This window comes from Vulpes lagopus, chromosome 7, assembly GCF_018345385.1.
Source record: "Vulpes lagopus strain Blue_001 chromosome 7, ASM1834538v1, whole genome shotgun sequence".
Taxonomy (NCBI): Eukaryota; Metazoa; Chordata; class Mammalia; order Carnivora; family Canidae; genus Vulpes; species Vulpes lagopus.
In genome coordinates this window covers 4,225,122-4,247,721 of record NC_054830.1, presented here as the reverse complement: position 1 = coordinate 4,247,721, position 22,600 = coordinate 4,225,122, and the positions used below count along the sequence as shown (strand labels likewise).

General features: G+C 47.9%; 1 protein-coding gene and 1 long non-coding RNA gene across 6 annotated transcripts in view; one reads left to right on the top strand and one right to left on the bottom strand.

The window, feature by feature from the left end:
- The window catches only part of ACSBG2 (acyl-CoA synthetase bubblegum family member 2), a 63,079-nt gene that overhangs the window by 9,406 nt on the left and 31,073 nt on the right, over positions 1 to 22,600 (bottom strand). The window contains exons 2-8 of the mRNA XM_041761566.1: positions 20,105 to 20,205; positions 16,589 to 16,818; positions 12,989 to 13,077; positions 12,037 to 12,157; positions 9,325 to 9,408; positions 6,964 to 7,113; positions 2,399 to 2,575 (exon numbers count right to left, since the gene is read on the bottom strand). Of these exons, the coding sequence (XP_041617500.1) occupies positions 2,399 to 2,575; positions 6,964 to 7,113; positions 9,325 to 9,408; positions 12,037 to 12,157; positions 12,989 to 13,077; positions 16,589 to 16,818; positions 20,105 to 20,201 (948 nt within the window). The 5' untranslated portion in view covers positions 20,202 to 20,205. The remainder of the gene's footprint in view (positions 1 to 2,398; positions 2,576 to 6,963; positions 7,114 to 9,324; positions 9,409 to 12,036; positions 12,158 to 12,988; positions 13,078 to 16,588; positions 16,819 to 20,104; positions 20,206 to 22,600) is intronic.
- LOC121494749 lies at positions 278 to 13,408 on the top strand. Of its 5 annotated transcripts, XR_005988858.1 has the most exons (5): positions 278 to 462; positions 4,472 to 4,616; positions 4,847 to 4,947; positions 6,093 to 10,044; positions 12,694 to 13,408. It is a non-coding gene; the product is annotated as an uncharacterized LOC121494749 (long non-coding RNA). The 5 variants fall into 5 exon arrangements; XR_005988857.1 differs by lacking the exon at positions 12,694 to 13,408 and having other exon boundaries at positions 4,847 to 5,024; positions 6,093 to 10,684; XR_005988860.1 differs by lacking the exon at positions 12,694 to 13,408 and having other exon boundaries at positions 279 to 462; positions 6,252 to 10,684.

Below are 22,600 nucleotides of genomic sequence, written 5' to 3'. Positions count from 1 at the left end.
AGGGACCCAGCTGGGTTAGCCACACCTCCACCTTGCCTGGAACCCAGATGTCCATCTTCCCCCACCAGCCATCCAGCTCGGCCTAGGAGAAGCTTCTCTCGGCTGATTGGACCGGGGCGAGCGCCCTACCCAGGGGAGCCAACCCACTGGCTGGCTGGTGGCCCATCGCATTTCTCTCTCTCTAGGGATTTGGTGGAGAGCACAGATTGGCAACAAAACCTGACCCCAGGATGCGGCGGAGTGTTGCGTAACTGTTAAAAAGGATTTAAGATTTGTTTCCAAATCTATCTGTGGGCTCAGTACAGTCCCTCTCGGAATCCAGGCAGGCTTTTCTACACAGATTGACAGGCCCCGTCTCAACATTTATACGGAAATGCAGAAGACCTAGAGTGACCAAAGCGACTTTGGAAAAGAAGAACAAAATGGGAAGAACTTCTACCCAACTTTGGAATTTATCATAAGGTAGGATGATCGGCTGTCCTGGTTTGCTCAGAACCAAAAGGGTTCCCGGAATGTGGGATTTTAGGTCATAAAGTTGGGAATGTCCCAGGCAAACCAGGTCAAGGTGGTCAGCCTTGCCAGAAAGCCAGAAAAGTCTGGTCAATGCGGTTTTGGTGTAAGGGTGGACGTCCAGTTCAATGGGACGGAACAGAAAATCCAAACAGGAGGCTTTAGGCTTTACATTTTGGAGCAATTCACAGTCCGGGAAAGCGCCAGTAGGACTCAGTGCAAGGAAGGCTAGTCCCGTCCTGAAAAGTAAAAGCAAGAGCTCCGTTTACTGTCTCCTCACCACACACGAGAGTGAGCTCAGACCGGAGCACCGACCCCAGCAGGAGAGCTTAAAGCAGAGGCTCTGCGGCCCGGGGCAGACAAGGGTCTCTTGCAGGTGGCACCACACTCATGAAAGAAAAGAGAAGTGACTTCATTAGACGTAAAGATGAAAAGACACGCCACTGGGGCAGGGTTTTTGCAAACCGATATTTGGTCAAGCCCAACCATAGGAAAATAGCCAAATTTTAAAAATGAGCAAAAGATTCACACAGACGGTTCCCTAAGGTGTACAGCCGGCCACCATGCGCACGAGGAGGCGCCCGCCACTGTGTCATTAGGGGGTCCTGCTTCCCACCCACTAGGACACAGCAGCAGTGCCTGTGAGCGGCAGTCCCATGGCAGTGAGGGTGGGGACAAGCCGGGCCTCTCGTGCGCTCCTGGGAAGCAGGGTGGTGGGCACAAAACAGGGCAGCCACTTTGGAAACCCCATGGCAGTTTCTTAGAACATTCAGATCCCCTTATCACCCGCGGGGTGTTGGGTCTGTTGTTTGGAAACTGTTGAGGGTATTCGGAGTTGATAAGGATGTTGGGGTGCTTCTCAGGTCCCAAAGGGGTGTGAGTGCACCTGACGCAATTAGCCAGAGAAGAAAGTATCGGGTGGCTGCAGCATCTCAGCCACCGAGCCCTGGGGTGGGGGTCAGGGGGGGCGGGCAGAGGGGCCAAGGAGATACCAAAGTGGAAAAAAAAATGACGAGTCTACCGTGCAAAGAACTGGAGGACGAATCTTCTAGAAGGAATTACAAAGGCCCTAAGACCACCTGCTCGATGTCCCCCAAAGATGTCACCCCAGAGCCCCCTAGAACCTGTGAATATGTTTTCTTTTATTTTTTTTTAAAAGATTTTATTTATTGGGATCCCTGGGTGGCGCAGCGGTTTGGCGCCTGCCTTTGGCCCAAGGCGCGGTCCTGGAGACCCGGGATCGAGTCCCATGTCGGGCTTCCTGAAAGGAGCCTGCTTCTCCCTCTGCCTGTGTCTCTGCCTCTCTCTGTGTGTATCTCTAGTGAATGAATAAATAAAATCTTAAAAAAAAAAAGATTTTATTTATTCATGAGAGAGACAGAGAAAGACAGAGAGAGAGAGGCAGAGACATAGGCAGAGGGAGAAGCAGGTTCCATGCAGGGAACCTGACGTGGGACTTGATCCCGGGTCCCCAGAATCACACCCCGGGCTGAAGGCAGCGCCAAACCGCTGAGCCACCCAGGCTGCCCTATGTTCTCTTTTATAGCAAAAGGGACTTTGTAGATGTGGTTAAGAGCCTTGAGACAGGTTTGGGTTTTGGAGCTTTTTGGTGCTGGGAATGCTGACTTAAAAAAACAAAACAGAAAACTACACACACACACCCATTCTGCTTTCAATACTAGTCACATCGTAGTTTTGGGTTGTTCAGTGTACAATCCGTACAACCATACGTGGCAGCCCTGGCTTGGGTAAAGGTAAAAACAAAAGAATGAGGTCAGCTGTTTCCATTGCGCCTAAATGGAGCATAAGATGAGGATAGAGCAGGAACCCCTGAATCAGGGGCTTGACAAAACCATCCACTGACCCCCAGGGCTGCCCTCAGCCTTACCGTGAGAGCATCTGGCTGAGCAAAGTAGATGAAAGCCCCGATCTTCATGGGTATCCAGACATCCATCATCTGAGCTGCAACGTGGCTGAGAGGAAGGTAGCTGACCACCACCTCCTGCTTTTCTGCGGCATTAGACAGGCCGCAGTTCTTGGCCACTGCCCCAGCCGTCCAGGTGATCTGGAACACAAGCCGGGCGTATGGTCCAGGGGGCCCCGTCCTCACTGGGGGGCGGTTCTGAATGCGGTTCTGTAAACACTTAGCAACACGCCCTCCTGTGTGCGGACCCTGCCCCGTCACGTTCTACACACGCGAAGTCGCAACAGGCTGGGTGGGTAACTACGGTCCTTTATGTCTTACAGATGGGGCCAGCGAACGTGCCCGAGGCTGGGGCGAGCTAGGGAGCTGCTAGGGCAGCTTTGGGAGTTGAGCAGACCCTCCCTTGGGTCCAGCAACAGACCCTAGAATCAGAATGTGTGCGTGGAGAGTCAGGAATCTAAGGGAATCAGTAAGCTTCCTGGTGTCCAATCCCGTCTCCACTCGTTGGCTAGCTCGGTGACCCTGGGCTCTTTGCTCATCTGTAAAATGGGCACAGGGGCTTCTCATGTCCAAGAAACAAAAAGGCCACGCAGAGCCCCATCACATAAACACCCAACCATTGGCACAAATAGTGCTTTTTTGCTTCATCCCCATCCCCTAGCAGATGCATAATTTTGCAGTCTGCATTTTTTTTTAGATTTTATTTATTTATTCATGAGAGACAGAGAGAGAGGCAGAGACACAGGCAGAGGGAGAAGCAGACTCCATGCCAGGAGCCCAACGCGGGACTCGATCCCGAGACTCCAGGATCACGCCCCGGGCCAAAGGCAGGCGCCAAACCGCTGAGCCCCCCAGGGATCCCCAGCAGTCTGCATTTCTCACTGGTGTTGTGACTCTCTGGGAACCGTTACCTCACTAACCCAGCCGCTCAGGCCTCCACACTGTTCCTCTAACCCACAAGGCATGGTCCTGCCGCGGGGCCTTTGCACTGGCTGTTCCTCTCCTCGGAATGCCCTTCCTCCAGCTTCCCCCACAACTGAGTCTCTCTCAAATGTTCCATCTCCACTTAGATGCCATGCCGCCTCGGAGAGGCTGTGTCACGCCTCCCAGACTGAAGTTTCCTGAGTCTCTAGGTCCCGTCGCCATAGCCCTGCATGGCTTTACTTGCTCAGCCCCTGTCTGTCTTCCTGAGGGCCCTGATGGGTTCAGTGCAGTGTCCCTGGCACACAGTGTGGACTTCACGTATTTTCATTGAATGGTGGAGTCTGCAGAGCGCTGGCCCAGAGCGGGCCCTCAAGATCAGTCCCATGTCTCCCCCTGGGCCTCAGGATGGAGGGATTTTCCTTCTCTCTCCCCAGCCCGGTCGCTTACAGCCTGTGCTCCAAGCCTGTACTAGCAGCCACGTATTGAGGGAAGGGACTTAGCGTGTGCAGACCGTGGTGCAGACCGTGGTATCCACACTCCTGGTTTCAAGCCCCGGCTCGGGGACGTGGAGCAGGTCATTTCTCCTCTCTGAGCCTCAGTATCCCTATCTGTGAAAGGGGTCAATGACTCCTGACCTCCTGGTAAGGGCTTCAGTGAGGGGTTAACATGTGCCTCTCTCAGTGTGGTGCAAAGTACCCTGCCAACGGGAGAAACCTGTTTTTGTTTTTGAATATTTATTTATTTATTTATTTATTCACGAGAGACAGAGAGGGGCAGAGACACAGGCCGAGGGAGAAGCAGGCTCCATGCAGGGAGCCCGATGTGGGACTCGATCCCAGGACCCCGGGATCACGACCAGATGCTTAACCGCTGAGCCGCCGGAGCAGGTATCCCAATGAGAGGAACTTTGAGCTGTTGATGTGCATTGTGACTGTTGGGCCAGCTTTGACTTCCTGAATAAAGAGGATGATGACTTAGGAAGTACTAGTAGCCGACACTGGGGCTCCCTGCGGGCCAGGCGTTCTGTGCTTCTGCGGTAGATGAAGGGCAGCCGCAGATCCCCTGCCGCACCGCCTGTCCAGAGCTGGAGTCTGTTTTCCTTTCCCTTCACAGAGCTCTTTTGACCAAGAGAATGGAGCAGGAGTGACACTGGGTAGCTTTGGACATGGAGCCTCCACCTTTGCCTCGGGGGTGCTTGCTCCAGAAGGGGCGGCAGCCACCACAGCCCCCTTGGGGAACCCCAGGCCACGTGAGACAGGTGAGTGCAACCCCTCCAGCCCAACCGGACACCAGCTGACACCAGTGGGGCAACAGAGCCTCCCTGCTGAGCCCTGCCTCTCAGTTCCAGGTCCAGAAGTCATACGGCGCTGGGCTTTTTAAGTCTGTGAGCTCCGGGCCAGCTTGTTATGCAGCATCAGTTACCAACACAGGGCATGGAATCATTCACTCTGTGAGGTTCTAGAAGCAATTCCTGTCTCCATCCTACAGATGGGGACACAGAGGCCCAGAGAAGATGAGCAGCTTGTCCCAGGTCACCCAGCTGGCCAGTGGAAGAACCAGGATTCAGACCCAGGCAGCCTCACTCCAAGGTGTGCACTTGTCTCCCTGATAGCAGGAGAATATCTCCTCACACCTGAAGTCGCTAGGAGGAGAAACGCCGGCCAGGGTAGGATGAGGGTCTAATTAGATGCCTTCCATTCATTTATTCGCTCACCCCATAGATGTGGATTGAATCCTCCTGGGCACCAGGCCCTGGAGACATGGCAGTGAACGGGAGAGACAACCCCTGTCCTTGAGGAGCTGATAAATAAGTGACTATATAATAGGTAATAATAGGTCAGCGTGAGAAAAACAGCCCAAGAGAGATTAGGAGCGAATGGAGTGGTTTATTTTCGTTTGCTGTTTTAAACATGGAAGCCTGGGAGGGCTTCGTGGAGGAGGTAACGCAGGGACAGGGACCTGAAGGAGGCGAAACAACAAGCCACGCGTTCTCTCTGGCAGAGAGAACATGCAGAGGGAACAGCCAGTGCGAAGGCTAGTGTGTCTGGTAACTATTAATGTAGGCTGGGAGGAAACTTCATTTAACAGCGAGCAATCTTCCTGATGGACCCACCATTGCCGGCTGGGTGCACGTCCTGCCAGACACTTTTCTGATTTAAATTGTGCGCGTGTGCACACTGCTTGCTGTCACTTTTTAGTTTTCAACGAAAAGCACATTTTGCTCTGTTTATACCATTCTGCAAGTGGCTTTAAAATGTCTGCATCACATTGCCAGTTTTACGCATCAGCCACGGAGAGCTACAGCGTCTTTAAAAACGTTGCTGTGGAGGTGCGCCCAGGTGGCTCAGTCGGTTAAGCATCCGACTCTTGGTTCTGGCTCAGGTCTCCATCTCAGGGTCGTGAGATCAAGCCCTGCGTCGGGAGATTCTCTGGCTCCCTCTGCCCCTGCCCCCACTCTCTCAAATATAAAAAAAAAAAAATGTGCTGTGGGGCCACCCTGCCTGCCTGGGTTCAGGCTCCACCACGTTGCTCTCTGGGTGAGCTGGGCCAAGTAATAGAACCTCTCTGGACTTCGGTTAACCCACCTGTAAAAGGAGCCTGATAGAATTGAGAGGGTCGCCGTGTGGCTCTGCTAAGGGTAAAGGTCTCGCAACAGGTGCCTGGCATGTAGTAAGCTTGTGGCACAAATGAACTGTGACTATCTTTCCTGCTCTTTTTTTTTTTCTTATTACAGCTTTATTGAAGTATAACTGACATACAGCAAACTGCACACATGTGAAGTGTGGAGTTCGATGCTCCCTGACATTTGTCTCCACCAGTGAAACCATCACCAGCATCAAGACTGAACATTTATTTTTATTTTTTTAAAAGATGTATTTATTTATTCATTCAGAGAGAGCGAGAGAGAGGCAGAGACACAGGCAGAGAGAGAAGCAGGCTCCATGCAGAGAGCCCGACGTGGGACTCGATCCCAGGACCCTGGGATCACGTCCTGAGCCCAAGGCAGATGCTCAACCACTGAGCCACCCAGGTGCCCCTCCTGTTACTCTTCTAGAACAGTGGTCTGAATTACTATCACTTGTGGACTCTGTCCAAACATATATTTGTCCCACACACGCAGCCTTTCTTGAGTAACCAAAACATCAACTTCTGCTTTACTTCCAAAACACAGAATGTACATTCTGCTCTTTTCATCTACATATTTTATCATCAAACACTGTCCTCTGTCTGTTCTCTACAAATACTAACTCATCTAGTTTTCAAAACAGCCCAAGAGGCGGGGACTGTGGTACCACACCCATTTTACAGATGCACAAACTGAGGCTTGGAGACGTTAGCTGTCTGGCCCAAGATCAAGAGCCAGGATTTGAACTCAGGTGTACTCTCAAGTCCTTGATCTCCGTCCTTGCACTATGGTGCCCTCTTGGAACTGTTCCCATGACTCTCCGTGCTTCACTGGTGACGGAGCCACCGTGTGCCAGACCCCCGAATGCCACCCCATCCCTGTGGGGCAAGAATAGCAAGACCCGGAAGGAGGGGCACTGGCCCAGATGCAGGGACTCGGTGCTGCGAGGTTCATCACCGTCAGCAGAGACAGCACTTACGTTGTCATGGCTAAGCATCACTCCCTTGGGATTGCCTAAGGTCCCAGAAGTATAGATGATCACAGCGCACTGATTGGCCCTCTGGCTGTCTATGATCTGGTCCAGCTGGGAATCGGGGATGCTATTGCCAAGTTCCATGAAATCATTCCACTGTGGAAAGAAAAGACAGGCAGAGAGGATGGGGACTTGGGGATGTGAGGGTGACCCTCAGCACACCAGGAGTGCCCCCCCACCCCTCGCCCTGCATCCAGTCACATCTTATACCATCAGCTTCTCTAAAGCATGATTCCCAGCAAGAGGGAAGGCTTAGGATTACCAGTCCTGGGACCTCTTACAAAAGCCCTGAAATGTTTGCTTCTCCTCCTCCACTTCCTGGCAGGCTATTGGGTCTGGACATGTGACCACAGCTGGTCCAATCACAGTGAAGGTCAGGGCTTTTGCTGGAAGTGCTGGGACAGGAATGAGTCATCTGGACATGAATGAGTCAAGATGTAGCCTCAGGAGCTGCCTAAGGTCACACAGCAAGTAAACAGGAACCAGAGTTCTAAACCAATATGGTCAGACTCCAGGGCCTGTGCTCCCCACTACCTTAAATAGGATGCTTCAAAAGGAACTGTTGGGTTATATGAGCTGAGTATCACACAGGACCTGCAAAAATTCACTGGGCCCCCAACGAGGCTCTGGATGAGGGCAATACAGCAAATTGAAGGTGGAGGGCACGCAGCATCCTGCAGCGCTGGAGCCAGGAGGATGCCAACTCCGTGACAGTCACAGCTGAGGGCATTTCTGGTGGTTTCAGCTAGAAGGGTGTCGCTGGCATCTAGTTAGTGGAGGCCAAGGGTGCTGCTTGGCATCCTACAGCGCACAGGATGGCCCCACAACAATTATCCACCCCCAAATGTCCATAGCAACAAGGTTGAGAAATCCCACTGTAAGTAGCGTTGATAACAAGGGCGGTTTTAAAAGGTATCCGGACTCCGGGTATTGTGGCTCTGATGGTCACTTTGAACCTCTAAAAAGTCTGTGATTCTAATCCGTTTTCTTCCTTAGTTACTCACCATCTTGGTCTTAATGATTAAGTATTTTCTGGAAGGTACAAAAGCTGGCTAGGGTTTTGGTTGGCCAGACTGGATCATTGGCCCCTCTTGTCCCACCTGCATGGAGGGCAAACCAAATACACTCCATGATATTGTGGGACTTCTGCTTTGAGTCATGGGTTTGAGGGTCTCATCTCGTGGACTTTAAAAGAGCTTGCCCTGGCCCTTCCCAAGACTCCTGCCCTGACACCCCTGCTTGTACCGAAACATTTCCTGACTAGACCACCTTGAGGAAGAGTGCGTTTTCAAAAAAAGGACTATGACAGCATTTATGGTGTGACTGTTCAGTGGCCTTGCCCCTCCCTCAGTAAGAGGTGGTCTAGGTCCCCACCCTGGACCCCCATTCCCAGCAGAGCTTCCCATTGGCCTTTGATGGGCACAGTATGTCGGAAGTGATGGTGTGTGGCTTCCAAGAGTAGGTCATTAAAGGCAAGACACCTTCCACCTGCTGTTCTCTCTCTGTGTCTTTCTCTGTCTCTCTCTCTGTCTCTCTTTCTCAGAACATTTTCTGGAGAGATCTGAGCCAGGAGGAAGTCCAGAGATCCTGAGATCACCATGCTGGAGAGGCTATGAAGAGAGAGAGGGAGGAGCCCCAGCTGCAAGGTCAGGACCAGAGTGAGGTCTAGACACTAAGCCTCTAGTGCAAAATTTAAGGAGATGCAAACAACAGAACAAAAGGAAAAGAACCTTTGGCAATCAAGATAAATAATATTTTAATGCAATATATTTTAAATTACTGACAACACACACACACAAGTCCACGATGAATGAAGTATCAAAAATTTAAATAAAGACAGGCTCCAGCAGGCTGCTGGTCCAAGCCATGGCGGAAATGCTCAACCCCGTGTTCATATTTGTACATATTAAACAAGGCTTCATGGTTTTAGTGAAACTATTATTGATGACTTGGCACCCGTTAAAGGCAAAAGTAGACTTATAACAAATTCTGGTTTGGATATAAAGTAAATCTTCATGTCTAATGCTGTGGGTTTTCACACTTCTAATTTTCAATGATGTAGTATTTTTTTTTCAGTTGCCTTAATGTTCTGGGAAAAAAAACCCTAATGATAAAATGATTGTTGTTGTCTTTAAGCCACCAATTTTGGGGGTGATTTGTCTCATAGCAATAAATAACCAGAACACACATCGTCCCATAAAGTGGGCCCTTCACGCCAGGAAGAGAAAAGAAGGCCCTATAAACCTTGTCTGCCTGCCTTGGGGGGCCTGCCTTCCCCTTGACTCAGTGGCTCCCTTCCACACTTACGGAGTACAGGTTATTATTGCTCTCCTTCACTGGCAGCTTGTACTGGATGATCGCTTTTAGGGTCTCCATCCTGCTCTGCGGAATCTGAAAGAAAGTTCCACGTGGGCCTTATGGTGCTGGAGAGACTAAGGGTGGAAGCCCCTTCTAAGCAATCTCCCACAGTGACGCCAGCCTCTTTTCTTCCCCTGCCCACCCCGTACAACACAGCTCTTGTCCCAATTGCTAAGACACAACCTGATTTTAGAACCACGGGGTTCTTTGTGGTCAGTATCAGCCTCCAACCCTTAGGGACTGGTGAAGACGACAGCCTCCTGAGTCGTGCTACACATGCAGGGTTGTGGTTGTTGGTTGGTAAGCCCGCTGCTGTGCACTGTGTCCAGGATCCAGCTAGCCTCCTAGCTGGAGTTAGGCAACAAAAATCCTCCGTGAAGACAACTGAAACCTGGACAAGTTCAGGACTTTCTACCTAAACCAAGGGCTCCAAGACTCAGTTGACCACACCTGCGGGATTCTTGTATCCTATTGATGCTAAGGAAGGAATGTCTACAACATGGCTAGCCAATCCAGTGACAAAGTCACTTCCAACATCCAGCATGGTGGTTATAATTATAACCAAGTCTCCAGCATGGATTGAGAGAAAAGAAGACGGAAGCTCTGGTAACAGTTGGACAGGAGGTTTCCAGAGAGAGAGGGAACAGACATCCAGAAAGCCTGGAGGAGGTAATGGCTAGGGATGTTTGAGGAATATATAAAGTCTCAGATAGCTAGCATGAGGATGAAGAGAGACAATTAGGAGCGGAGACAGGAAAGGATGGTGAGGGCCAGATTGGCCACACCTTGGAGGCAGTGGTGAGGGGTCTTGAGTTTATTCTAAGGAGGCAGGGAAGATCTGGAGAGTTGGAGGGCTGTAAGCCATGGGTATTGCCTAGAATTAAAGATTGTCAAGTGAAACTGAACATCCAGTTTGGGAGGAGCATGTCAGAAGCCTGGCTTTGAATCTTGCATACGAAGGGTACGCAGTATTTTCTAATGGGGGAAAACCCGAATTGTAAGCCAGTATTTGGCACAAAGGACCCACTCTTCACCTACCACCCGTCCCACAGTTTGTTCTGCTATGAACAGAACAAACAGGGAATGACATGAGTATCAGGGACCATAGAGGCATCACTTAAGAAAGCAATTTCAGAAAACTCAAGGCTGGAGGGAGAAGACTGTTTTTCTCCCTGAACCAGGTCAGGAATTAGGCATCCAAGGAGGCTTGGTGGCAGAGAGTTTTATTTCACTGAGTCTGGCTGGATTTCATGAGTCTGGAAAATCTACCCTAATTTCAGAGATGTTAATAAAACATGGGAAAACATGACCAAAGATGATTGGGAGATACCATTGGCAGCAAGACACATCTCAACTCCAGAGACATTAAAAAGCAGAGAAGTGTGTAACTCAGAAGCATGATATTGATACAACAGCCACAGGGCCCTTGGGCTGAGTGTAAATCTGGCTATCTAGGTTCACCCTCCTGAGGACTCCCGTCCCCATGGGATCCTCCTACCAAAAGCTGGGTCAGGAAACTGCAGCTCATTCAAACACTGGTAGTTGAAAAAAACTTTCTTTTTTTAAAGATTTTATTTATTTATCCATGAGAGACACAGAAAGAGAGAGGCAGAGACACAGGCAGAGGGAGGAGCAGGCTCCATGCAGGGAGCCCAACGTGGGACTCGATCCCGGGTCTCTAGGATCAGGCCCTGGGCCGAAGGCGGTGCTAAACCACTGAGCCACCGGAGCTGCCCCTGAAAAAAACTTTCTACAACATCCATACAAAGATACTATGAAAAAAAGAAGAGTAAGGGGGAGCCAAATTTTGTATGTAAAGAAAAGTCACCACAAAGCAAAGGAAAATTGCCACCCAACATTCCAACTAAGGTTTGAAACATGACAAAGCAGACACAGCTGGAAAGGAAGAACACAAAGCAAACATACAAACACCGAGGGAAGAGAGAGCCACGCCAGAAAGAGGTGAAACAAAGTGGTGGAACTTTGGAAAGAAATGAGAGAGAGAGAAGCATTTCAGAAACGATGACAGTTACAAAAAAAAAAAAAGACAATTACAAGGAGGTTATAAACCTCAAAATCATTACATTTCTGAAGGAAAATAAACAGTGGGCTGTATATAAAATAATACATAAACACATTTTAAAAATAGAAGCTTAGGGGCACCCAGGTGGCTCAGTCAGTTAAGCATCTGCTTTTGGCTCAGTCATGATCCCGGAATACCGGGATCGAGCCCCACATGGGGCTCCCTGTTCAACGGAGAGCCTGCTTCTCCCTCTGCCTCTGCTGCTCCCCCTGTGCTTGCCATCTCTCTCAAGATAAATAAATAAATAAATAAATAAATAAATAAATAAATAAATAAAATCTTTAAAAAATTAAAATAGAAGCTTACCTGCTGGGTGTGGAGCCTACTTAAAAAAATAAAAAATAAAAATAAAGGGCATTAAAAATAAAAACAGAAGCTTGGTTGGAAATGAAGTTAATACAAATTGGAAATTAGATCTCCCCCACTCTACCCTGCTCCCCCTGGTTATACCACAGTAGCCGTGGAGGTCACTTACTGAACCGGAGGACAGGGCCAGCCTTGCCACCCCACCAATCATTAGCATCCACCCATCCCCGTGGGTGACTGACTGGTTGGCAGTGTTTGGGTTTGGGCTTTACCGAAAGGATTTTCTGTAGCTGTAGGTCATTCTCAACCAGCAGGACGTTCACCTTGGCATTAGTAATGACGTATTGACAAGCGTCCGCAGAGTTGGTAGCATAAATACCAACACAGAGACCCCTGGGAAAAGAAAACACATGAGCGTGTGCATGTGTGCACACACCCACACCTTAAGGTGGGAACGTCCTGGGAGGTGCGGGGAGGGGAAAGCTCTTTAGACAAGTTCTGAGTTTGCAGCCTTGGTCCCAGCTTCCCCCCGTCCACAACTTAACTATGATGAAAACAACAAAAATAAGGGTGAGGAAACCAGCAAGTCCTATGATGTCGTTGTGATGGCGGATCACCAAGCCCTGGCAGCACCCCATTAAAAGATGAGGAGCCTTGGGGCAGTGAAGTCACTTGTTTGAGTTCCCAAGACAATAGATGCTAAAGGTGGGATTTGCCCCACCTGCTCCCTTCATCCTACTGCCTTTTGTTCCTGCCTTTAACCATCCTGTTTTTTAAATTTGCATTTCCCTGATGGCTGATGATGTCCAGCACCTCTTCAAGTGCTTTTTGGCTACTTCCCTTTGTGAGCTTTCTGCTCAAGTCTTTTGCTTATTTAAAATCATTTTGTCAAAAAAAAAATCATTTTGTCTTTTTTTTCCCCTTTAAAGATTTTTTTAAAGTAATCTCTGCACCCAACGTGGGGCTCAAACTCATGACTCCGAGATCAAGAATCACATGCTCTCCCACCAGCCAGCCAGCCGCCTCTCCTTTTGTCTTTTTATCAGTTATAGAAGCGCCTTGAGACCTAAGATGCCAGTCCTTTGTCAGATTGGCGTGTCTGTCTTGCCGCCCAACCTGGGGTTGCACCTGAAACTCCTGGTCCCGTCTCAGAGCCCGCCCAGGGCTCCTAGGCCAGAGTAGCAGCTCGCCCACATTCGGAGTCATCCAGGCCCACAGTCTTACCCTGCTAGGATGGCACCAAGAGAAGCAATTAACCACTCAACGGAGTTAAACCCCAGGATGCCAACTCCGTGGAAACGCTGCAGGCCCAGCTGGGAAGGCAAAAGCAAACAAACAGAAAAGAGAAACACAAAGACGTTTTGTTTCTGGGTGGGATCTGCTCACTAGGATGTGTGAAAGCAGACTCCAAAACCCATGAGGTCACGTTGGGAAAAGCCAGGGTTGAACCTAAAATCCGGAGTGTGATATTTTTGTCACTGTTGGGAGGCTGGTTTGCTTCCCTCTGCGTAATGCACCATTTATGTATTCTTGTTTGTATGTATTTTATTTATTTTTATTTTTATTAATTTATTTGAGAGACAGTGAGCAAGGGAGGGAGAGCATGAGTGAGGGGGGGAGAGGGAGAAGCAGACTCCCCACTGAGCAGGGAGCTGGAGGCGGGGCTCGATCCCAAGACCCCTGGGATCATGACCTGAGCTGAAGGCAGACACTTAACTGACTGAGTCACCCCAGGCGCCCCTGTATTTTGTTTTTATTGTGGTTAAATATATTTAGCAACTTTTGATGCACAGCTCAGTGGCATGAAGCACACTCACACTGTTGTGCAATCATCACCACCATCTGTCTCCAGATCTTTCCATCTCCCCAAACTTCTGTCCCCATGAAGCACTGACCCCCCGCCCCCTGTCCCCCCCCTGGCTCCCACCACCTCCTCTCTGTCCCTGTGGATGGGACCTCTCTGGGGACCTCCTGGGAGTGGGGTCATGCAGGAGGTGTCCTTCTGGGTCTGAGTCCCCTCCCTGAGCCCAGTGTCCTCAGAGCCCATCCATGCTGTGGCAGGTGTCAGGATGTCCTTCCATTGTTAGACTGAATAATAATGATTTTTTGTGTGGATGGACCACACTGTGTCTTATCTTTTCATCCACCAATGGACACTTGGTCGCCTCCACATTTTGGCTACTGTTAACAATGCTGCTGTGAACATCGTGTACAAATATCTATTTGAGTCCTTGCTTTGAATTCTTCTGGGAATTGTTGGGTCATATGGTGATTCCACGTTCAATCTTTTGAGGAACTGCCACAGTGTCCTCTATAATGGCTGCACCATTCTGCATTTCCACCAGCGATGCACAAGGGTTCTGGTTTCTCCGTGTCCTCACTGACACTTGTTATTATTTTTTGAAGATAGTGGTCATCTTAATAGGCGTGAGTTTATTTTTATTTGTAATAATGAAAGTGCTCCAAGGCTGGCAGTGACCCACTGTTCTTGGGGAAAATGTAAGCATTTGGAAGGCTTGTGCCTGCCAATGCTCCAGAACGTGATACCTAGTGTTTCTGCTTAGTAAAAAACAGGCAGTCTTCCTTGCAGGTCGACGGTCTCTATCAATATGTAGACAAACCAAGTAATTACTGTTTGGATCCCTGAGGATTAGGGGAGTAGGGATCTTTGAATCCCCAGATCTAAGGACATAGCCAGAGAGGATCAGCTTTCAGGAGAGGTGAATTAATCACAGCACTGTGGTGGAGCAGCCACGCAGAAAGTCCTAAGAGACAGTTATCATCTCCTGGTGAAGACACATGGGTGTCAGAGGGGAGAGGAGAGAGGAACTCAGATCTGGGTCAAAATGTGATAGCATTTCCTATAAATCAAAACCACTGGGCATTCCCTTTTACAATAGAAGTTCCCTATCATATTCATAATCTATTGCTGCATAACACATCACCACAAACTTAGCAGCTTAAAACAACACGCGTTTATTATCTCAGTTTCCATAGGTCAGGAGTCTGGGGACAGCTTAACTGGGTCCTCTGCTTAGGATCTCCTGAAGCTGCAATTAAGGTATCAGCAGGGACTGTCGTCTCTGAAGCTCGAGACTCTTCTCCCACACTTGCAGTCCGTTCACAGTATTCATTTCTCTGTGGTTAAATGGCTGAGGTCCTGTTTGCTTCCTGGCTGTCAGCTAGGTCTAGAGGCGGTCTGTTGTCCCCTGTCACATGGCCCTGTTCACAACATGGCAATTTGCTTCCTCAAAGCCAACAGAAGACTCTTTCTTTTAATGGTTTTCCTGATCAGGTCAGGCCCACCAGAGCATTTGCTGTTTGGATGAACTCAAAGTCAGCTGATCAGGGAACTTAACTCCACCTGCAAAATCTCTTCACCTTTGCCACCACGGGAGGAAAATTCCATCGCAGTAACCCACCAGTCCTGCCCATACTCAAAGGGAAGAGTTTGTCTATACAGTGTGAATATGCCAGGGGTTGGGAATCTTGAGGGTCATTGTAGAATTTGGCCTAACGTGCCTATCAAAGTAGCCAATATGAACATTATTTTATAAAACCATGTTGGCAGGATCCCTGGATGGCTCAGCGGTTTAGCGTCTGCCTTCATCCCAGGGCATGATCCTGGGGACCCGGGATCGAGTCCCACATTAGGCTCCCTTCATGGAGCCTGCTTCTCCCTCTGCCTGTGTCTCTGCTTCTCTGTTTCTCTCTGGTCTCTCATGAATAAATAAATCTTTTTTTGTTGTTTAAAAAAAGCCTTGTTGGCAAGAATGATAGGTAAGCAGAGTCTCTCACCCTGAGTGGGCATATAGTGGCACTGTCTCTGTAAGAATTCATTGTACAAAGAAGGTTCTCTGTGGCTCCATATATGGTAGCAAAGCCTGAGAACACAGTCAATGCCCATCAATAGGGGGCTGATTGTGCCAATATTGTTACATACAAATTTGCAGTTGCTGAAAAGCATATGGATTTTTAAAAATATTTTTTTTAGTGAATCAGTGTCTCAGTATGTCACTGCTGAGATTAGGTTATGGAAGCTATGGGAAGATAGAGTTCCCATCTTGTTCACACTCTTTTTTGGGATCACTCATCCTGGGGAAAGCTGGCTGCCATAGTCTGAGGACACTCAACCCAATGGAGAAGAACAGGGAGCAAGAAACCAAGGCCTCCTGTCAATAGCCAGCCTTGTAAGTAAGCTTACAAGTAGACCCTCCAGCCCCAGTCAAGCCTTCAGATAACAATTTGACTCCAACCTCGTGAGAAACCCTAAAACTAAATTTGGGGTAATTTGTTATGCAGCAGTAGCTAATTGATACATAGAGATTTTTAAAAGCAAGATGCAGGGTGCCTGGGTGTCTCAGGTGGTTAAGCATCTGACTTTGGCTTAGGTCGTGATCTCTGGGTTCTAGGATCAAGCCCTGCATTGAGCTCCACATTCAGCAGGGAGTCTGCTGTTCCCTCTGCCCCTCCCCCTGCTTGTGTTCTCTCTCTCTCTCTCTCTCTCTCTCTCTTTCAAATAAATAGATAATATCTTTAAAAAAAGCAAGATGTAGAATCATGGGTATAGTACACTACCATGTGTGTGAAAACTTGCATGTAGAGACATTTTATGCTATTATACACATAATTTGTTCCCCCAAAGGATTTACAAAAAAACTGGCAATGGTGGCTGCCTCCATAAGAGAGAGGTCAAATATTATAGGGAAAATTCTCATCAGTTAACCTTCATATCTTATGGTGCCTTGTGCATTTTATACCATATGTATCCATATGTAGAATGCGTGATTGACTAAATGATGAATGAATGAATAATTCATTTACCTTGATCAAGGCCCTCGCTGCCTTCCGACAAGCTTCGTAGTACTGGTTAAAATTCAGAACTTCCCAATGCTCACTGTTCTTTGTTGCAAGGGCTGGATACATCCCAAATCGGCTGACCGACTCCCGAAAAAATTCAGGGATGGTTAATGGGGTCTCATGGCCTGGCCCATGTTTTGATAGCCTCAGAAGGACTTCTCCATCTCGATGAATGGTCCACAGCCTAGGTGTAACTGTAAACAGTCATCAGGGTTGGGTGGCAAATATTTTTATTAGTTTAATAACTTTGGAGGAGGAGTGTCCTTTTTTGGGCCTGAAGGGCTGAGTGTTGAATTAATCCCACTCCTTGAGTGAAGTCACATGGCCAACACCAGCCCATTCATGCTTTCTCTTTCTTATTTTTCCTTACTCCCTTCAACAACTTCCTATGAAAATTTTCACACACACAAGCAAGTTGGAAGGCTGTATAGCCAACACCCTCTTACTCACAATGTGGATTCCACAACTGCTAGCATTTGCTGCATTTGCCTTATCACACTGTCCAGCCATCTCTCTATATCCATGCATTGCTCCATCTATTTCGAAGTAAGCTGCAGCTGTCTATCCATTTCATCCTTAAATTCACATGCTTTAGCAGGTGAATCATTAACTAGAGTTCCAAATTATTTATAGGTTTTTTTTTTAAGGTAAAATTTACATGCAGTAGACTACATATGCTTTGGTCAGTGGAATGTGAGAAGTGGCTGGTGTGTGTGTCTCTCCCAGGCAGATGAAAGGCAGACACCTAGCAGAGGGAGAAGCAGGCTCCCTGCAGGGAGCCCCATGTGGGACCCGATCCCAGGACCCTCGGATCATGACCTGAACCAAAGGCAGATGCTCAGCCACTGAGCCACCTGGGGGCTCCTTCCAGGCAGAAGGTTTAAGAGTCAGTGTGTGACTCACTGTACCTCATTCTCCTGCCACAAATATGGTAGGAAGCATATGTGTGTGTGTGGGGAAACCTAGTGCCAGACACATAATGCAAACAAGAAACAAGCGTGTGTTGTGTTAAGCTCTTGAGGTTTGGGGTTGGATGTTACATCGGCATCACCCGGACCACCCTGATACCACCCCTTAATGTGGAACTCAAAACCAGCTTGTTTCCCTTCACCCTTCATCTCCTTTAGGGGTGTGAAGTGGTTGATCACTAGAAAGAAGAGAAGAGGGTTTCCTCTGGAGAGAGTTGGCATGCAGTGTGTTCATCACCCCCCCCCCCAACCATGGGTCAAGTGAGAGAAGATTCTGGAAACTCTCTTGGAGAACTGGGTTTGTGACTCTTGACTTTGTCTGACTGAAATTTATCTAGTAGAGAGGTGGTAGCTGGCTGTGGCTGAGTAGACAGCAGGGTTGGGAGAACACTGCGTGTCCACGTGCTATGGGGTGCTGTTGTTCCCCTTGACTGACATGGACCCCATGGAGGAGCTCCTAAAGGCTTTTGTCTGGAAGCCAGTAGAGAGAACCTGGGGATCCATGTTCAGAGGCAGACACTAAGGAAGGTCACCAGTGGGTGCTGAGAAAAGAGCATGAACTATGTATTAGTCAGCTAGGGCTGCCGAGACAAAGTGCCCCAGCACGAGAGGCTGAAACCACAGAAATCTGTTCTCTCGGTTCTGGAGATGATAAGTATGAGATCAAGGTGTGGGCAGAGTTGACTCCCTTGGAGGCCATGATGGAGAATCCGTTCCATGCCTCTGTCCTAGTTCCTAGCTATTTGGTGACAGTCTTTGGAGGTCCTTGGCTTAGAAGCATCTCCCTGTGTGCCTGTCTCTGTCTGACTTGACCCTTTTCATATGGACACCAGTCATATTGGGTTAGGACCCACGCAAATGACATCATCATCACTAACTACATCTGCAATGACTCCTGTTTCCAAATAAGTCACATCCTGAGGTGCTGCGTGTTAGGGTGCATCTTAGTTCATTTGACATAATACAGCACACTTATAAATAACAGACATTTATTTCTCGTAGCTGTGGAGGCCGGGAAGTCAAAGATCAAGGCACTGGCAGATTCAGTGTCTGGTAAGAACCTACTTTCTGGTTCATAGCGGCTTCTCACTGTGTCCTCACCTGGTAGAAGGGGTGAGGGAGGTCTCTGGGGCTTCACCCTCATGACCTGACCCCCTCCTGCAGGCCCCCACCTCCTGATACAATCACACTGGGGTTAACTTTCAACACATGAGTTTTGGAAGGACACAAATATTCCACTTGGCAGATGGAGTCAGTTGAAGATCCCAAGATGAAATTCTGATGTAGTGCTGGTTCAAAGTCCAATGACTGGTGTCTTTAGAGGAGAGGAGAGGACGCCCACCCAGAGAAGAAGGCCATATAATGATAGAGGCAGAGATTTCCGTGATGAGTTTGTAGACCAAGGATCGCCAAGGATTGCCAAAAGCCACCAGGAGCCTGGAGAGCATGGAGCAGATTGCCCACCACAGCCTCCAGAAAGACCCAACCCAGCCAACGCCCTGATCTCGGGCTTCCAGCCTCCAGAACCCCGACGGAGGTTCTGTTGTTTCCACTAGTTGGTTGTAACAGCCCCAGGAATCTGACTCAGTGACCAAAATGAGATTTTGAAGATTACTATCATTTGAGAATGATCGTACAAGCTGTCATCCTCACCAACATTTTATGCACTTGGAAGATGGCAGCTGTGAAAGATAATGAAGACTCTCTATCTCATGGTGCTCCCTGCACTTCATTCCAGTGGCAGAGTGATTACAACATACAGATGAACATCATTACCACATACCTGCGCTATTTATGTGTTTATTATATATAGATACTACAAATATTAAAATACTATACTGCTACATAGTACAGTATATCTGTATTATATTATATTTATTAATATCTGTATGATATAAATGTTATTACATCTGCACTATATACATTTTCAATTGTGGCTGCACTGCATATAATTACATCTGCATTAACATATATATGAATACACATGCACTATATTATCACATCTGCACTATATATGTTATTACAACTCGCCTATATTGCATCTGGACTGTATATATTACTACATCTGCACTATACATACACAATGGCATTTGCAGCGTGTATATTTATATATATACACACAATTATATCCACAATATGTATTATTATATCTGTACTTTATATTATTACACCTGCACTATATGTATTATTACATTGTATACACACACACACACACACACACACATATATCTGTACTATATGTGATGGCTCCTGGGTGCTTTACCAGGCTGTCCTACTAGGGAGATGTTATGGTCAATGTCCTGTGGCACAAACAATACAAATGAGGTGTCAAAAGAGCAAGCCCCTCACCCACTGTTTCAGGCACCTCAGCCAAAGCCAGGCGCCCAGGCAAGGAGCACCTATGTCCTGACTTTCTGGGCGGGGGTGGGGGTGGTGGTGTGCTCCTTTATGAAAAGGCTTGGCTGAGTCAATGCATCATCCTCTTCCCCATGCACACTCTAGCACAACATACCTTTGTTTTTATTCATGTTTATTTGAGAATCCGTAACATTCTCTTCACGAGTCATTGGGCTTTTAGCCTTTTGAGATCTGGAGAGACCATTCTTCATTGTACTGCAAGGCACAAAGCAGGGGACTTAGCGGGGCTGGCAAAGGGGCTGCAAGTCTAAGCCAACTTCCATCCACTGGCCATGTCTGCCTAGAATCCTGGGATCCATTAGTCGTGCCTGTCCTGGACCTAGGAGGGGACAAGAGTGGTCTGTGTGCCAGAGATCACAGAGCAATTTTAAGTCCAGAGGGCCTTCAATCTGTGAGTTTCCAGAAGAGTCTCTTAAATGGTTGGAGCATAGAGACCAAGTCTATATGTGGTCCTGTGGGTGAGACAACATTTTGAATTCTCCCAAGGGAAAAAGAAACCCACAGGAGATTTCTGTTCTTGTTGGTTGCCCTAAAGATAGTACGACATGAAAACCCAAAGGATCTAAAGGAAAAACAGAAAATCTTGCTTCATAGGAAGTTTTTGATTTTCCACATGGCAAAAGAATGCTATAGACAATCAAACGATCAACAAACTGAGAAAAAAATATGGATCACATGCCTAATAAAGGCTTGATTTCTTTTATATGTAAAGAATTCCAATGAACCAATAAAAAAGTCCAGTACCCCAAGGGGCATAAATAGAAAGTTCCCTGAAAAACACATTTAAAATGACTTTCTCAGTCATGAGAGAATGCATAGAAAATATTATGATGTATTTCACCTGTCAGATTGACTAAGCTAAAAAAAATGAAAAATATATTAGCGAGGATGTGAGGGACAGACACTCTCATCCACTGTAAGGCTGAGGCAGCCCCTGGAAGGCAGTGGCCAGACCACAAGGTCGCTGAGCCATCCTTGGAGGACAGTGCAGTCTGGCTGCTGGGATCCTTGCATGCTCATTAACTGGGCTCTGTTGTTTGACACCTTCTGTGTATGATGGGGTCAACCACCACTCTTTAACCTGGTCTGCTTTTCAGTGGGTTAATCTTTAAATCTATTAAGCAACATTCTTTTGAACATTTACTTAACAAAAAATTGATATTTTTCTAGATGAAGTTATGTTCCCCAAATTCATATACTGAAGCCCTAACCCCCAGTCTGCTTATATTTGGAGACGGAACCTTTATGGAGGTGATTCAGGTTAGAGGAAGTGATAATAGTGGGGCCCGGATCCAGTAGGATTAGCATCTTTCTAAGAGGAAAGGAAGCCAACTCCTGTTCTCGCTCCTCCTTGTGGGGACACAGCAAGGAGGCAGCTGTTTGCAAGCAATGAAGAGGGCTGTCACCAGAAACCAGCCCTGCTGACACCTTGACTTTGGACTTCCAGCCTCCAGAACTGAGAGAAAATAAATTTCTGATAAGCCACCCATTCTGCAGTATTTTTTAATGGCAGTCACAGTGAACTACTACAGTTGCATAGATATTTAGAAGATACTATTAAATGTCATTTAATGAAGTGAGGAATTTAACGGACCAAAATTGCTGAAACATTTGAACATTTGGCCACATGTTTCATTAGTGAAATTCCCCTAAGCATGTAATTAAAATCACAACCCCAGTGTGTAATTTTGTTCCAACCAAAGATGTCCACAGACATCAAGACATTGTCAGCAGCCCCCTCGGAGGCCAGGATTGCTGGCTGACATTGTTTGAAAACAACGTGTCTGCGGTTTCCGTGAAGGGAGATTGTATTATCTTGCTCATGACAAGCATTATACTTGATACAAGAATCAAGCAGTCCTAAATTCTAGATGTGCAGGTAATTGTTCTCCAAGAATCAGGGATGCAGCAGACAAGAACCTGACAATTCACAGACTGGCTGGTGTAGCTCTACAGGCTGTGCACGGTTCTGTGCTAGCCGACTCCGGCTTTGTAGTTCAATGAAAACGAGTAGCTAGAAAGGCACATTGTGATATGAACCCAAATGAGTCCCTGTGACATTCATACACACGGAGGAGATCAATCAGTGGGATGAAGCGAATAGCCAAGCACAGCCAATCTGAATGAAGCTATGAACACGCCTGTAAAGACATTCATGAAGTGTGCTGCAGAAGCAGCAGCCAGGAAGTCCGAGGTCTTCCTGGAGCAACTGGATCTGGCTCAGAACCTTGGTGTCACCCTTGATCCACCCTTTCCCCTCCACCGCTCCCTCCTTCCCTCTCTTCTTCTATCCCTCTCTCTCTCTCTCACTTCCTTTATACTATCACCCTTCCACCCACCCACCCATCCATCTTTCCATCCTTCCCTCCATCTGTCCTTCCACCCACCCATCCTCATCCATCTATCTACCCACCACCTAACCAACTTCCCTCCCTCCCTCCTTCCCTCCCTCCCTCCCTTTGTCCTCCCTCCTCTTTCTTCTCTCCCTTGGCTGTTTCCTTTCTTCCTTCCTTGCTTCTTTCTGTCTTCTGCTCTCCTCTCCCTTTCCCCAACCCTGCCTTTCCTTCCCTTCTCCCTCTCTCCTTCCTCT